The sequence below is a fragment of the Astatotilapia calliptera genome, chromosome 14, assembly GCF_900246225.1.
Source record: "Astatotilapia calliptera chromosome 14, fAstCal1.2, whole genome shotgun sequence".
NCBI lineage: Eukaryota > Metazoa > Chordata > Actinopteri > Cichliformes > Cichlidae > Astatotilapia > Astatotilapia calliptera.
This window is the reverse complement of record NC_039315.1, coordinates 14,877,886-14,895,279: the sequence shown is the minus strand read 5'-3', so window position 1 is coordinate 14,895,279 and position 17,394 is coordinate 14,877,886. Positions and strand designations below refer to the sequence as shown.

Sequence of the window (17,394 nt, the reverse complement as noted above, 5' to 3'; positions counted from 1 at the left end):
ATTTTGTGTGATCGTCACATCAACGGGCTGCATGGGAAATAGAGAAGTAGGACAGCATACTGTGTAATTCACGTTTGTATGTAAGTCTGTGGGTATATGTCTGTGTGTGTTATTTTGAGGTCATGCAGCACAGTGGGGTGTTCTCAGAAGGCTCTGTAATTTACTGTCTATTTTTGCCCTGGCACTGAGACAACACACTCCCACTATGCAACTCCTCTCTCCGAGACAGGGGAAGAAAAATCAAACAGCAGAGTGGATGGAAAGAGGGAGGAAAATGGACTGAGCTGAGATGTTGTGAAGAAAACACAAATACATATATTAAGGTATAATAAATTGGGCGAGAATTATTTATCCAATGCTTAAAAGAGATTAAAACGCCCTAGGCGCGAGTAAAGTTTTGATTAAAACTTCCAGAAGAAATGACACAGAAATTTATGTCGCAGTGTAGCTTGTCACCAAATCTGTTTATAGGCTTTCAACCAATTTTATTTAATACATTTTGCAATAAGCTTAACTGCTTTTGTTGTCAGTGTAAGTGGTACGAAAGGTGGACAGAGGACAAAGGTTTGATTCTGGCGACTGGAGACATTGGAGAGGTTTTGCATCTTGACTCATGAGTGTTAGCTCACGGCAGCTAACCACTGTGGTTGGAGAGTTTTCTGATTTTGAGCCAGTTTTGAGCAGAACTGAATCTAGAGCCATGCTAAGATTAGTGATAATGTTTAATGTGTCTGCTTTACAGCTGCCCCCATCATTGTTTAGCATGTTAGCATACAAATGTTTGCCAGCTAAACACAAAGTTTAGCTGAGACTGATGGGAATGTTAATACTTTTACAAATAGAACAAAATCAGTCTAAACAATGTTCAGTCCAAACTAGAAACATCTGCTTCTTGGTGATTCTGGAGGAAATCACTAAGAAGACACAAAACTTACCCTACCACCATAGTGTTAGCATAGTTAAAGAATAAACACCTCATCCTGACATTATACTCTGTATACTGAAATGCAGATACTCTAGGGGAACAAATGCCAACATAAACATTTTGATATCTCAGATGTTATTAATTTGATAAGGAGATGCTGACGTAATTTAATTCAGGCATTTTTCTTTTGATATAAAGGAGACAAAGTCAGGTGTGAACTTAGTTAAAGAAAAAGAAGAGAAAATAAGACAGTCAAGGAGGTAAATTTTGATAACACACATATGTAGGTGGAACAGCAGTGCAGTGATTAGCACCGTCTCAAAGCAAGAACGTCCTGGGTTTGGTTCTGCCGGTTTGCTGGGTTCTTCCTCTTGCAGTCAAAAAACATGTTAGGTTAAATATGATTCTAAGTGTGACTGTGAGAGCGAATGATTGTTTCTATCCACGCTCTACCCCAATGACAGCTGGGATAGGAATTCAATCGGTTAAGAAAATTGGATGGATGTATTCTTAAATTTGATGCTGCAAAATGTTATAAACACTCATACACATCGAATATGCAGTTCATTTTTTATTTGATCGACATTAACGAGATTGGGTGTAAAGGCTGTCCAATGGCTGAGAGCCAAACATGATGGCTGAGAGGTTTTGCATCGAAAGATCATAAAAGTGAACGTACACGGGATAAACACAAGACAAATGTACAACATGCACACACATGCCTCTAACTGCTTTCTCATTACTTCATATGTTTTATATGTGCTGAATGCAGAGCTATCGGTGAGATACATCTCTATATTTTGGCTCCAGTGGGCACAATCGTTCTGGATCCTAGAGCTCTGTGTACTCTCTTGTGCACGTCTTGTAATTTGTCCCCTATCTGATTGGCAAGCAGGGTGTTATTCTGTGTAACTGGAGACTTGAGCTGAGAGTTAGTCAAGCAGTGCAGGCCTTGGTTTATACCTGGGGATGGATTTCTTGTTAAGCCAGGCACTGTGTTATTACAGTTATGGGCTGTTTGGCTGAAGCTAAGGTGGCTTGTGTGGGTTTAGTTGGTACAGGTAAGGCAAGAATGGATAAGGGGGGCAGCTGGGGCCTTGTATGGATCATGAGAACAGACAGACAGACAGAGCTGGAGAGGGCAAGAGCAGGCGCAGCAGGGAATGCGCAAGGAAGCATAGCACTATGCACACAGCCCTTCCCTGCTCTCAGTGCCAGGGCATTCCACAGTCTACCTCCCTTCCCTGCCTTCATGACAGAATGATAGATCTGCTTTATCTGCAGATGAATTCATAATACATAGCCAGGCATGGAGAAGGGGCAAGGGGATAAGGGAAGGACAGGCAGGAGAATGTGGATAGAAAAATAGGAGTAAAGGGATGGATGGTGCTAAACGTGGCTTCCCACCCCTGGATAATTTTTCACACCACCTGCCCTTCGGTGCTTTTACAATGCAGGCTAGCAAAGGAAAGGAGGACTTGTAGCAGGAGAAATAGAAAGACGCATGGATAGCTTCCTTAATTTTATCTTCTTTATGTATTGAATCAAGTCTTTCTCAGATTCCGTAAATGCACATTTTATTTTCACATCAGAGCCTTGTGAATTCTTACCAGTTGGTCTCTTATGATAATACCTTTATTTATACCTATTTATACCCAAACTTCGTTCAGCCATTCAGCAATGTCACAAAAATAGGTTTTTGTCAGTGGTGAATATGGTGGAAAGTTCCATTTACGGGGCGTATAACAGAGGATGGACTGATAAAAGCAGACAGGAAATGAGGCAGAGGCTCTTTATGATTGGCCAATATTACAGTGAGACTGACCCTCATGGCCTGGACTCAAGTAACGAAGAATACGATGTTTACAAAGACATGAGGAATCTGTCTAGGTACACAGCACAACTTCAAAATGATTTTATTTAGTTTTAATTTGCCATTGGAAGAAGTACTGATAATGTAATGCATTGCTTCTTTACCAGTCTTCAAATGTTTTCAGCCGTCATTCTGTTTAGAGGTTGTCTACGATAATAAATCAAACAGCATCTACCACTTTGTTCAAATACTCAAAACTCTTCTCTAATACGTAGGTCATTTTTTCAAGTTTTTCCAAATGAACCAGACGTGTCTACAACCCGAGTTCTCATTTTTAACAGTGAGTTTCTGTGAGTTGGTGTTCACTTTTGACTTTGCGTGCAGTTGTGTCGTATTGAAAAATTTCTCCGTTCAGCCTGCCAAGCACAGAAGTAGCTTGATGCCATGTCCTGGTGCAGAAATTCCCCTTTAGATGTCATGGCATTGGAGTGACCTTGTATAATCTCTACTCTTAAAATTATTTACATTTAAACAGAAAGAGATGCCAGATCAGGATGTACTCACGTGTGCTAAAGAGTCCGTTTCAGAAGATTTGAACAAACAATGTATTTTTGTAACTGTTTGAGAGAATGGAAAACAGTGGGATATGCTCTTCCTTTTGTCTCCTGCTGAAGGAATTCAACAGCTTGTTGCTATTAGCAGCTGGACAGAAAGCTGGTTTCACTGCAAGTGAATAAAAAGCAAATCTGGGGGCATTTAAGCTGACGAAATACAATAAACTTACCATTGGACTGTGATGGGAAACAGGTGAGAGTGAGCCAAAAAAGCCAAAGGGGTTCCGACTGGCTACTGATGACTGTGCTAAAATTATCTGACAGCGAGTTGACTTCCTCAGCAATTTTTTCTCATTAAAACTTCTTTTTTCTATAAGAAGTTTAGAACCCTTTAAAGCTTGTGTGTGTTGAATAGCTACTTTCAAAGTTACAAAATGATACATTGTTGAAAATGTGTTCTATTCTTAAAAATACATTATTTTAACAGGAAACATGAGGAAGTTTAGTTTTGCTCTTTGGGGAGCGGGAGTTTTTATAATCACAATTTCACTACGAAGATTTTTTTCATCTTGTACGGAATATATTGTTATTCCGTATTAACATGAATTCTAATAAGCCCGCTGAGGATGATCAAATTATTTGTTTCAAAGAAAACAACATTACACAAACACACACACAAACTTCAAAGTCCTCACAGACATATATTAGTAGTTTTTAAAGGAAATTCTGTGATAAGGGAGCATTAAATGTTGTATAAGTAATGCATTTTCTCTGCCCTTCTCTTATTTATGCTGGTGGAACTTGAGGTTTGGCAGAAAAAAAATGTTACATGAAAGATTATGAAGAGAAAAAGTTATATTTATATTGAGTGTATTTGTAATTGTTCCTCACCTTTTCACTGAGTAAACTTCAAGGGCATTGTGTCCTGAATGTGGTGAATAAATGTGAAAAACAGCACAGTGCGTGCTGTCAAGTTGTTCTCTCTTTCTTGCACAATTTAATATTATTCTTTTTATTATTAATAGTTTTGGTTAAGTAAAAATACTTGCATGTTACACTGAGCTACAAGTATTTTGGTGGCCTACATTCAAGTTGGTCAAACGTATGGTGTAAATATAGTATATCACAATTTTAACAGTCTGTCAGCAATTTTGTTCTGATGTAATGTTGAATAATGGGCTGTTAGAGGATTTATGGTAATTAACCAATCAGGCAGCAGGGGTTTCAATTCTGCCTCTTTGTACAAAGCCAGAAAAAACATCTTATAAAGAATGTGTTTATAGAGGGGCGCTGGTTTGATTTAATTTGACTTGCTCATTGTGTTCAAAACTATAGTTGCCAGAAAGAAAAAGGCAAAAGAAAACTAACATAGACAAAGAGAAAGTTCAGCAATGAAAGATCAAACACTGTTTGAAGTCCTGCAATCCCTTTGTCCCAAGTTTTATGGCCAGTGTGGGGTCTGACTTTTATTAGGTAAGGACATATTTAGATTTGGCAATCCAGGGGATGTTCATTTCACACTCGAGCCAAACCCCAGTGATGTGTCACATAAAGCACCGGAGAACCGGACGGCCTACAGCTGAGAATACAAGTGCCGTTCCTTCCTGGATCTTTTCATTCAGCAGAGCATGAAGTATATTTTCCAAGATGCTGTTTGTCAGACCCAACGCAGCCAAGTTCTTAACTGAAAGTTTGGCCTGTAAATGTGCTGTTATTGTCTGAGCTTAATAAAGTCCTGCCACTGTTTAAGCAAATTAAATGTTCCACGCACACATTTTGCATTCAAGATTATACCAGTGATTCCACGTGTACTTGAGATATGGTGACTGTATTATTGCAATAACACAGAGAATCCCTTGCAATCATCACACCAATGGTGATGTGTGTTATTACCGCCATAAACACCAGAGTGCCTGTTCAAGTGCATTAAGGAAGTGATAGAGTGGCGCAAGCAACAAGTGAGGTTATTACAATATTTTCTTGTAAAAAGCAAAAGCTTCGTAGGCACTGAAAAACCCCCACAGAAGCTCATGTTAAAATTAAAAAAAGGTCAGCTGTTATCAGAGTCGCTGGGATGTGGCTGTAGTCTACAACAAGGTCTTATTTCTGCTGAATCCTTACTTAAAAAAACAGACTTTGATGTACCAACTGGTGGGGACTAAGAGGCACATTCTAATCAAATAAGATGGAGTATTATTATGTTTGTTTAAAGTTGCCCAAAGGACCTTAATAATTCATGCAAGATAGTCAGAGGGAAAAAAAACCCCCACTTTTCAGCTTTGGTAAACTCATTGTCCTCTGAACCAACAACGCTGATGTATTTGTGTTGTAAAGTGTTTGAATCAATACTGTATGCTTAGTTTGCGATATACAAATATATTTACGCAATGATCACCTGGTGTCCCTGTCGCAGTGATCAGTGTTTAAAAGCTACACTCAACAGTCACACATACATCGCCACATTGCGGAGACACACAAGCCAGCAGCATTGGGAAGGTATAGTGACCTACATAGCTATACTGTATACCTCAAAGTCCTTGAAAACGTTTTCAAAAATGTAAGGGGTGAGCAAGAGCGGGCGAGAGGAAAGCACCGAGAACAGATAACAGCAGAATAGGCTAGGCAATATATATTGAGATCAGAGCCTGGCAGAAAACAGAAGTAGAGCTGTGAGTGTGTGTTAGTGTGTAGTCCACAGAGGGATGCAGTATATTGAATAAGAACTCTTTGAAAAGGAAACGTACTCCGACAGAGTTAATCTGCTCTGTATCTGTATTCTCCTGCCATGCTCTTCGCTCTCATCCTCTCCTCTCATTACCTCTGTTAATCTGTCTCTACTCAACCCATCCCGCCCTCGTCCCTCTTTCTCCCCTTTCTTCTTCTTCTTCTTTTTTTTTTTTTACCTTACAGGCATCCCAGACACTTTCATTTCCATTTCACACTCAGCGATTTTATCTTTTATCACTTTTCATCATATTTTGGTGAGACATTTGTTTGTCTGGGGCTTTATTAGTTAGACGATGGACAAAATTTAAGCGTCTTTGTAATGTTATCTTTGGCCTTCCGGGGACCAGAGTTATGGTGTAATATTTTTACACAAGTTTTATTCATTTTATATATATTTTTTTAATTAGAGTGCAGTTTTTAGTTCGTTTCCAGGCTGTTTGCTCATTTCACTGTAATTACTTCAGTAGTCTACAATCATTATGCTTTTTTGCATATTTAACATATTTTAGTAAATGAGCTTCTTTTTTTGAGTAATCAGTTGCTGGGCAGTCACAGGTGAGCATTGTTAGCAGATGCTGTGTCCTGGCATTTGGGAGCTCCCATTACACTTTGAAAAATTAAGGAAGTGAAAGCTAGTTAGCCTAGATTGCTAAAATTAGCAGTGATTCCCATTAGACTTTACACTCTGTGGCAAAAACACTTATGTCAAGGGCTGCTTCACTGCAGAAAATTAGAGTGAAATAAATTAGACTGTATTTATTTATTTTTTTACCAAGTAAGTGTGCAGAACAAGTTACATACCAGAGAGTATTTGCTAATTTTCTAGCTGATACATATTTCAGTTTGACCCCAAAGTCCCCTTTTGCTCACTGTGGGATCAGTACTTTTATACTTCTGTTTGTTTCTTATGATTTCTGTAGATCCATTTTTATATTGTCTGGTCTTCCTAAGCAGGATATACTATATATAATCTTTCACACATATTGGCCTAAGAGAGACTTTTATTAGCACATTGCCATGAACTGAGGAGTGAAAACACGCAGCCAGCAGCTATTAACTTTGTCTGGCTATATTCATGAGCAGGTCCTCCCTTGAAACGTCTCCTCTAAATGTCTCTCTGTCCTCAGAGAGGCCACCATTACATCCATCTGTGGATACACTGCATCAGCATAGACGCACGTACGCACACACACACATCCATCTTTAAACATGCTGCATCAGCATGGAGACATGACACAACAACACCAGAGCCAAAATATATACAAGGGCATTCAGGGATAGCCTCCCAGCTCATGGAAACTTCCCTCTTTCACCTTTTGGTACCCTTCATTTTTCAACTTGTGAGCTTTCTGTGCGTATTTCTCTACAAATATGTGTGTCATTCTTGCGTATGCTTACTTCTGCATGTGTTTTCTTAACAAACTGGAGGGCCCTGGACATTTAGAGAGTCTGAAGGTAATATCAGGATATCTGCGTGCTGAGTCGTGATGTCCCATTGCTATTGCTGCTCCTGCTGCTAGTGCTGTTGTGGATAGAATATCTAATCAGTTATGGCGCGATCCATTCCTGTTAGCCTGTCTCGACTGCCCCCATCCCCGTCCCCCGTCTCACCAAACTAACTCATCGCCTTTCTCCGCGTGTGCTGATCGCTGTCCCTCCTCCGCCTCCACCTCCTCCCCTTTTTTGACCTCACCTCTCGCTATCTTCGGGCTCCTTTCAAAGCTCTCCATTTGTAATTCTTTCAGGTTAATGTAATAAAACAAACATTTAAATTAGACTGCAGACAAGTAAGGTGTACGGGGGTGGAGGGTGAAGTAAATGGAGAGTGGAAGCAACAGAACATTAATTCACCCCAGGACAGAGAGTCATCTGCCAACTTGTTTTCCTGCTTCTGTCGATTGGCTGCACCGTAATTCTGCCTACCCCCGTCTTTGCTCCATCTCCGCTTCTCTCTATCCGTCACTGACCCCGCACTCTTCATCCGATCGCACCAGTGCGGGCATCGTGCAGTAGCTCTTCTGAAGTGTAATCATTCACTTTCAGGTTCCAACACATAAACACACAAACTGACATGAGCAACAAAGACTTACTCTCGCCTGCAGACACCCACTCACACAATGACACAAGCACACTCGCTGATCTCAGTAAAGCACAAAGGGTCCTGAAAAATAATAAGTATTCACCTCAGGTAGGTGATCACGATAGAGTGGCTTTGGTGCCTGGTTAATGATATTGCAGGCTAGAGCAGGCAGGAAACTGGAGGCTGGGCAAGTCGCACGCTGTTGTGTCATTGGACATTTTGAAGCGATTATGTGTCGTCATGGAAGCCACGGCAGGATAGCTCGCAAATCACAACGCATTGGAACAGAGAAATTAGAATCATGGATGATCAAAGTGGAAACAAAGGCAGACGTGTTGTGCGGGCAGTCTGCAGCACTGCTTCCAATAAGAGGCTGATAGTTGTGGTGTTGTGTGAAACCAAACTGGATTGAAATGAATGTCTCCACACGACAAACTGTTGTGTCTTTGAAAATTGTTTTTCATCTACAGTACTGTGCATTTTCCAGGACAATGAGAAATAGGTGCAGTGATTGAAACAAACTGCTTTTAGCTGCTCCCGGGTCACATGAAACATGTAAAAACACAGATTAAGACATAGTATATAAGGCAAAAACAGAGGTTATACAATTTTAACAAGTCAATATTTGGTGTGAACAGTTTTATTCTCCAGTTGTGTAGTAGTTAACACATCCTGAACTCTTTTAGCAAAGCTTTCTCATTTTCCAGGCTTCTTGAAGGACATTCAAAACTCCTCTTTGGATGTTGGCTGCCTCTTATTTCATTCTAGGGTCAAGATGATCCCACAGTGCTTCAATAATGTTGAGGTTCTGGGGAGGCCAATCCGTAACTCATAGTGTTCCGTTATATGTTTTTCTATCAAGGTTTGCAAACATGCATGCATGGCATTATGTTTGGGATCATTGTCATTATTAACATTTTACTTCTAAACAGCTGGTGTTAACATCGAGCCCATACTGCATACTGTTGCTCTCTTATTGTTACGCTTAGGGAGTATAGACTCATTTGATTACAGGATGAAAACAAAACAGTGTCTTGGCTAATTAGGCTAATTGCTAAAAACTTCAAAGCCTCGCTGAAAGACAAGAAATGTATTTGTGTAAGCAAACCTCAGATCCTAACAATCAGTGTTGATATCAAAAAAATAACTTATAAAAACAACATATGCATTACTCATTAAAAAGGTATTTTTTGATTGTTATTCATATTATTATTATCTTCACAAACATTTGACAAAAAAACCCTAATGGTTAACATCCTTAATGTGAAGACATATTAAATTAGAAATGGTTAAGCCTGATATTTTGAAGGGATTTACTGACCAGCTACGCTTGGTGAGTACTCTTAGCAGAACCAAACCTTAGCTGCGCTCTCTGTACAACCTTCAGTTCTGAAATACAACAACGACTTTTAAACACATTTACATTAAACAGCATAGATATTAATTAGGGTTTTATTTTTTCACCTTCTGAAAAGGCCAACTAAGCAACACATTTGACAAATAACTATAAGAACTGAATGGCAAAATACAAGAGGTATGAAAAACTGCCTCTAAAGTTTCCTAACTCCCGAGCATCCTAAAAAAAATGTTTGCAGATATCCAGTTTCTTAGCCATGAAGTCCAGCCGGATTAATGCAAGTAAGAAAAAATACTTACAGCAGCTGCATGCGCATTTTGCTGAACATGTTAAACATACTTCTGTGCTAGATTTGTAATTTGTTTAAGTGCTACGATCATGTATTCCTGCCAAATGACCTCCATTCCCAATGGAGCGCAGTAAACAAGATTCAGCTGAGTGTGATTACTGTCTTTGGCATCTGTCATTGGCGTATTTGTCGTTTTGTTTTTTGGGGGTTTTTTGCCTCGCATTTATAAACATGCATTCATGAATTTACTCATTGCCCTCATCACTCCTTCCTTTAATTAGAAAATAATCAGAGTTGGATGAGAGCTTCATTAAATCTCATCCTTGAGAGCCGTCAGCCACAAACACAGGAGTGGGATATTCATCACGCTTGTGAAAAGAACTCGGATTCCTCCCCTCACTTTGTTTTCTTTGCTCGGAGATAGTGTTGGTTGGGAGGACAGCGTCAGCAGACTTAGAGGAGTGACCAAGCGATCAAGTCAGAGAAACAAAGGGTTTTAATGGAAGGGAATGAAGAGGGTGGGAGGGAAGTACAGAAAGTGAAAGAGTAGGGAAAAGAGGAGGAGAAAATGTGTGAGAGAGAGAGAGATCGTTAGAGAAGTGCTAATTAACAGAAACCACACTGTTTATCAGCACTTTGTCGCCATGCAGTATTGATCCTTCATGACCATTATGGAGCGGATGTTTGGCTGCTTTCAGCACGGCTCTTCTCTCCTTTTCTTCCTACAAAGACTACCTGTAAAACCCACCCGGAAACATGCAACTCATGCAAACCTGAGCAAATGAACACATGAAATGAAATAAAACAAGTAAACAGTGACAAATAGAACAAGGTGAGATGACGCAATGAGACGGTGTCATTTGCAGAAAATGTCTGCATCACCAGTTGCATCATCGTGACATAAAAGACACCGAGAGTGTAATCCCTGCAGAGACACAGATGAGGCACGAGGGTGGCGTCAGAAAGGAAAAGAGACTGTGTAGCAACGAAATAAAGTGAAAGACAATGAAAGAGTGATGGACAGAAATCAAATTATGTCACATGGACAATGATGGACAGGTCGAGAAAAGGGAAGTGCAGGAAGATGGTGTGTAGATGGAAGGAAAGTAATAACAGAGAAAGGGAGTGCGGAAGTGAACGGGAGTGGTGCCAGCCAGCTCTTCGGCATGTGCAATATTGAAGAATGTCTGTAATATCCCTTTATTGTTATAGTGCATGTTGCAGGGCTTGCTGTTAGACATTGTGATTCTTCAGGAGGCTTTAACTGGATTACATCGGTATCAGGCTCAGCCATCAGAAGGGCTACAGCAGCTGTGTTGTGTTGGGTCTGCCGACAGCTTGCTGTCTGTCACCCCCGTGTCTACCACCGCAGCTTCCCTGCTGGTATTTTAAGTCTAGACTGGACTACATGTCCTCACAAATATTTGATCTGAATGACATCTAGAGTGCAGTCAGATCCTTATTTTCTCAAGCAAGCTTTTTCATGTAAGCTCCTCTATAAATTCTGTTCAGTTTTAGAATTTGTTCATACTTTTTTCTTTCTAATTGGCTTTGTGGATGGACAACATTACGTGTTGCGACTACAGCGGGATACAATACGTGGCAGTGGCAGCTCTGACAAGATGAGTCCATTGTGAGAGAGGCTTAGAGAAGGTGATCACCCTGTCCAGCGTTTCCCCGCTCTTTGCTGAAGTGGTACAAGCCGACTTTGATCAATGTGGATCGATGTGGATGAGTGTGCAGCCGGAAGGCGCTATGTGAAGACGGAGGGGGGTGATGGCCCTTTGCTCTGCTGTGCACAGTGTGTGAGGGAGAGAATTAAGACACATTGTGTCATGCTTTTCTACATGATATATCACCCCAACAGAATACATCCTTAACCCGTGACTCCATCTCAGTCTTTGTTTCTATTCTTTCTGTCCGTCTTTTACTTTTGCTCCCTTTTGGCTCTTTACAGGAAAAAGACACTCTGTGCTGAATGCTCCTTTCCTGTAGAGAAGACAAGATTCTGAGGGGGGGAAAGACGCCTATCTATCTGTTTTTTTAAACAATTCTTACTTTTGTTCTGAGTGCTCTTGGGTAGTGCACATGGGAAACGGGTAACTTCATCATGAAACCATTATGGAAATAGAAGAATCTTGCACTGAATAGCTAATTCCTTTTTACTGTTGTGCTTATTTTCTTTTTCTTTTCCCCCAACAATGCCAAAACTCGTCATGTATCCCAAAGGCTTCAGTTTAAGGATTTCCAGCTCTGCAGTTGTTGATGATACAAAGGATTACATGCTGTATTACTGTTGTTTCCTTTGTACTTCCCTTCTATTATTAATATAATCTTTGGAGAAAAGCATTTGGCTACGCTCCTCGAGTGTGTGTGCTTTAAGAATGCCTGTGCATCATTTTGTGTGTGCTTGCAGTGGGTGTATCATCACTCCGTGGAGTAATGAATGCTAATCCTCTCTTATCTGCTTTAACCTCAAGGCAATGACACTAGCTGCTGATGCCAGTACAGTGACACCCTTTGTTGAAGGAGTATGTGTGAGCGTGAATGAAGATGTGCCACACATGGATGTAAGAAGAGATGTCTCTACTAGCATTTGACAACTTGCCCTCAGTTTTTCACACTCTGAAGCTTTAGGTTGTGGTCTTGTGATTATCTGCCATGTCCCCCATGACTCATCAGAAGAGCTGAATAAAACATTCCAGCCAGCTGACTTTACTGCATCTGATCTTGACTCATAAAAAAAGAACAGTCATTTGATATTAAGGCCTTCTTCAGGTCATTATGCAGAGAAGGCATCGAACTGTTTTTCTTGCTCTCCAGCGACCACGTCAAATGCAGTTTTCATTGGCTGAGAGCAGCGCTCTCTGTTGCCCGTCTCCTGTTGCCAACAGCATCTTTTGTTTTCACTTCGGAGCCACTTTATGTAGCTGCTAAAGATCACAGCACAAACCAAAGGCAGCTGCCATTCTTTGTCAGCAAGCATCTTTTGTTCATTTACAAGGACAACTCCATCTTTTTCGCCCCGCCTTGAAATAGAGTCATAAGCAAACAATTAAAAAACAAAACAAAAACTCTTTAGCCCACCTCTTAATGAACACTTAATGACAATAAGTGTAAAGCAATTTAAGCAGAGTGAAAATTGATGGAGAGCAAGATATGAAAAGAGGGGGAAGGTTTAGATGAAGAAAATCCAAAAAAAGAACAGAGGTCTGTCCCCAGCAGCCAGTGACGCCCATACAGTATAACTGCAGAACGAGCGTTACAACGATGGGCAGGAAATAATTAGGTCTAAAAGCTGTTGAATCCTGTCTGCCTGTTCAACAGTCTTCCATTAAGCCTGTTTTAATGGGTCTGCTCTTTGCCTGCCTTTTTGACAGAGTGAATGGGAGATAAAACTGAATTAGACTAAACTTTAAAGATTGTGAATAGGGAACGCTCAGACAGAGAGTGAAGGAGAGATAAAGGCCGAGAGAAAAAGATGAACGGATAGAGGATGGAGGAAGAGGGTTAATTGAAAGAGGAATAGAGAAGAAGGGCCAGATCTCAGGGGCTGTGGGGTGGTCTCTCTCGCCTCTCTCTGCATTGCTGTCTATATGTGTGTATATGTGTTTGAAAATGTGTGTATTTGTCTGTCTGAGGGGAGATAGCGTTGTAGACTAAATGAGAACAAAGCTAATTAGGGACTTTGCCTTACCCAACTCTACAATGACGTTCCCGCTGGAGCCAAGATAACACTTCCCACCTATAATGCAGCCGAGAGGGTCAGACGCCACAGAGACTTTTTTTTATTTGAACGTTTTCATCCCGCATTTTAAAGCAGATTCTATAAGCAAGTAGGGCTGTGCGATATGACCAAAATCTCATATCCCGATATTAAGACATATATCATCCGATAACGATATAAATCACAAAAATGTAACATTTTCTGTAAATTCTGTGAATCTCGGGCAGCTCGTCTTGCGGGAAGTGTTTCCAGCTGGGCGTCGAGTGTTTTAACCGATGCATGAAATTATACATTTTTAGACATAGATTGTAACGGCCGCCATTTTCTTTGTGAGTATTTATTACACAGCGTGCTGCGGGGGAAAGCCTGTTCTGTTTGAGTCTAAGGTTTACTTTTTAGCACCTGACGGCTCTTTTTTGCTTCTTATCCGCAAATACTCTAGATCAGGGGTCCCCAATCTCAGTCCACGAGGGCTGGTGTCCCTGCAGGTTTTAGATGTGTCCTTGATGCATCACAGCTGATTTAAATGGATAAATTACCTTTTCAACGTGTCTTGAAGTTCTCCAGAGGCCCGGTAATGAACTAATCATGTGATTCAGGTGTGTTGACCCAGGGTGAGATCTAAAACCTGCATGCACACCGGCCCTCGTGGACTGAGATTGGGGACCCCTGCTCTAGATCTTTCACGTGATTCTGTGTATTTTGAAAAGTCTCAACAGGATCTTGAGCTTTATTGTGAAAGGTTTATGTGGAAATAACAACAACGCATAAAAACAAGCGCTTGTCTGTAGTGTGGTTATATTAAATATAAGAGAAAGAGAGAACTTTAAGAAATTAATATAGCCACTACAGTGACCATCAAAATAATGAAAAAATATAGCCGTAAACAGTTTATTTTGCGATACCACGAAACAAACGATAGCGTAAAATGAAACGATAGACGTTTTCATATCGTCATCTGATATATATGGTTATATCGAACAGCCCTATAAGCAAGTGAAAAATAAAATGAAGAAGTCTGAGCTGTGTGACTTTAGTAAAGGAGCATAGTGAGCAAAGATGAAAAAAGGCTCTGCTGCTGACTTGGTCACTTTGACGTTTCATTTAATCCTTTTTTTTATTTCTTGGGTGCTAATGCTGACTTTTTTTAACCATGCTGGTGTTCACTTTCAGACCGGTCAGCAGCAGATACAGAAGGTATGCCTTATCCTCATTTGCCCGGCCTCAAGGGAGTCTAATGATTACATGGTATACACTCTCTGAACCAATTCCAGTGCACTCCTTTAGTTGTCGGGTGGCCCACTGTGAAATAAGTCAGTACTGGTGGTAAAATAGCAATGCCACTGTAATTCCTCAGACATTTCTGTCCACTTCATGTGATTTCAGCAAGTACCTGTTTCTTGATCATCTGTTTGGAGGCTTTCATTCATTTCCTCACAGCAAAATGGAAAGAATTTCAAAATCTGTCCTGCATGGGATCTGGGTTTTTTTTCACGATTAAATCCAGACAATCTTAACAAAAAAATCCTACCAAATTCTAATTCTAGGCTTTTATCATTATTTTTTGATATTTTGATTGATGTGATTTAGCCAGTGTATTCAGAGCAAATAAAAGAAGCACTGGGATTTGTGAGCTCTCTCTGTATCTTACCTTGAAAAAGGACTGATTAATGCAGAGCATAATATTAATTTTTTTTTTAAAAAAGGAGAATGATAGCCAGTAATAAAAGAATCAAAATGTCAAATGCTCCTTTGACATGAGCTGCTTGAGTTAGATGTGTCCGTCGTGTATGGTAATAGATCACAAGAGCAGTTCAGCTCAGCAGCAGCAGAGTGTTGTCATTAGCCACGGGGGCTAATGATTTTGCCCCGTCATTAACTTCCTGTGCTAATGATTTTGTACCAACGTCCACCCAAAACATGCTAACACTCTGTGTGCTATTGGGCAATGTAATTGGTGTTTTGGCTAATTGAGCACTGCAGCTAAAAGCTTTCCTCGGATTCTACGTCAGCCGTGACGTTCGGCGGTATTCGTCCGCTGTAATGTTCCATTACTAGTTTCTACCAGGTGTGTTGCGTCACCTCGTCTATCATTGTCTGTGATTCTTTTGTCCACACGTCTATCTTTGTCGTTGTCTCAACGGCTTATCCCTCTGCCCAGTTAAATGAGATTTTAAGGTCATTAACTGATCCAGGCTAATATACTAATGCACCTGGGGTGTTCCAGATTTAATAAATGATTGGATCGAGATAATGAGACTTATATAGCCGGCTGGTATTAGCTATGGAACAGGGAGAGGTGGAAAAAGGGAAGGCAATGAAAACAGGATGTTTTTTGTCTCCGAAAAACATGTTTCTCATCGGGTTTACCTACTAACATACTGCCTGATTTGCCAGTGGTTTGCAGCTGAGCTGTATTGCTTAATAAAAATTCTGTTTTAGAGTGTGTACGTGTGTCTGTGTGCACGGGGTGTATGTGTGTGCGTACTAACAACATTGGCTTGTCTGGCAGCACTCTGAGTCCTCAGACAGGCTGTTCTTTGTACCGTATCTGATGTCATATTTTGTCTGACGTATGCTTGCCAACAGGACCCTTTGGTCAGGAAAGCACATGCCCCAGAGTGCGTGTCTGCGTGTGCATGTGAGCTTGTGTATTCTCACCACAGCCCTCAACCAGACGGCACTTTCTTGATTGATGCATGTCTTTGGGAGCAGGAGGGAAAGGCAGTTCCACTGAGAGAGAATTAATAATGCAAAGGGACTTGGAACGGTGGCCGTCCAGACTTAAGCTCTACAGTTGTCACACTGGTCACGGTGTTCACTGTGCAGCCGTGGTTTGAGGGGAGCTCAGGCACACCGAGAGGAGAGACAGAGTGAAAATGCGGAAAAGATCAGATGCTGTTGGATTATGTGTGGTTAAGTTGGAATGAGTCATTCTGGATGGGTAGATTAAAAGATCATTCAGAATCAGTGTGTGATTACGGGAGTGAACGCGCAGAAGGACTTTGTGGAAAGCAATGTGCCATTCAGCCCTTTGGAGGATATACTGTAGATACATGCCAACAAAGGCACAGCCGAAATCACTTGCACAGACCACTTTGATTAATATTAATATGAAAAGCACACTCTGCATCTGTGTCTCTGTCTGTCTCACTCCCTTTTGCTTTTCTGTAGCTCTCTCTGACTGTCTGCCTTCTACTTCTTCTGTTCTTGTCTTTGCCTCTGTTGCCAATCTCTGAGAGGAGTTCTGCCACAGGTTTTATTCACTGGAATTCCTCAGGCACATCTTTCAGAGAGCTGTCAAAGCACCGCAGGCAACAAGTAAGACCGACATTGCGAGTTTCAGATCACAGCGCCCCGAAACATTTACATGTACGCAAAAATAGTGATTCGATGACTTCGTAAACATGTGGGTCAGTGTCTTGACCCTTGATCCCTTTATGTATATAATACATTTTAAGTTCAATTAAATTTTATTTATATAGTGCCAAATCACAACAGCTGTCGCCTCAAGACACTTTATATTTGAAGGTAAATCCTCTACAATAAAATGATCAAATGATTCACTTTGAGCAAACACTTGGCAACAAAGGGGAGAAAAATCTTCCCTTTAACAGGAAGAAACCTCAGAACCAGGGGATGATGGGAGCGAGACATGACAAAAAATACACTTACATTTGATGACAAAATAAAGCAGCAGTTAAAAAAACATATTGACAGTAATTACTGCTATGGAATAGTGGTATTAATAATACAACAACAACAACAACAACAACAACAACAACAACAACAACTACTACAGCAGTAATAGTTTGTATAATTCCTGAAATTAAATTGTTTTATTCCTTCTTATAAATACATGACACACTTATTAGGAAAAAACAAAAAGCAGATAATTATCAATTCTGTGCCCCACAAGTCA

The 17,394-nt window shown here is 40.6% G+C and overlaps 1 protein-coding gene across 8 annotated transcripts in view; it reads left to right on the top strand.

Moving 5' to 3' along the window:
- Window positions 1-17,394, top strand: part of LOC113036528 (muscleblind-like protein 1) — a 67,194-nt gene that overhangs the window by 23,789 nt on the left and 26,011 nt on the right. The window contains exon 2 of one of the 8 annotated variants that reach the window (XM_026192934.1): window positions 230-323. The exons of the other annotated variants lie outside the window; for them this stretch is intronic. Coding sequence (XP_026048719.1) covers window positions 230-323 — 94 coding nt within the window. The remainder of the gene's footprint in view (window positions 1-229; window positions 324-17,394) is intronic. 8 annotated transcript variants of the gene reach the window in all.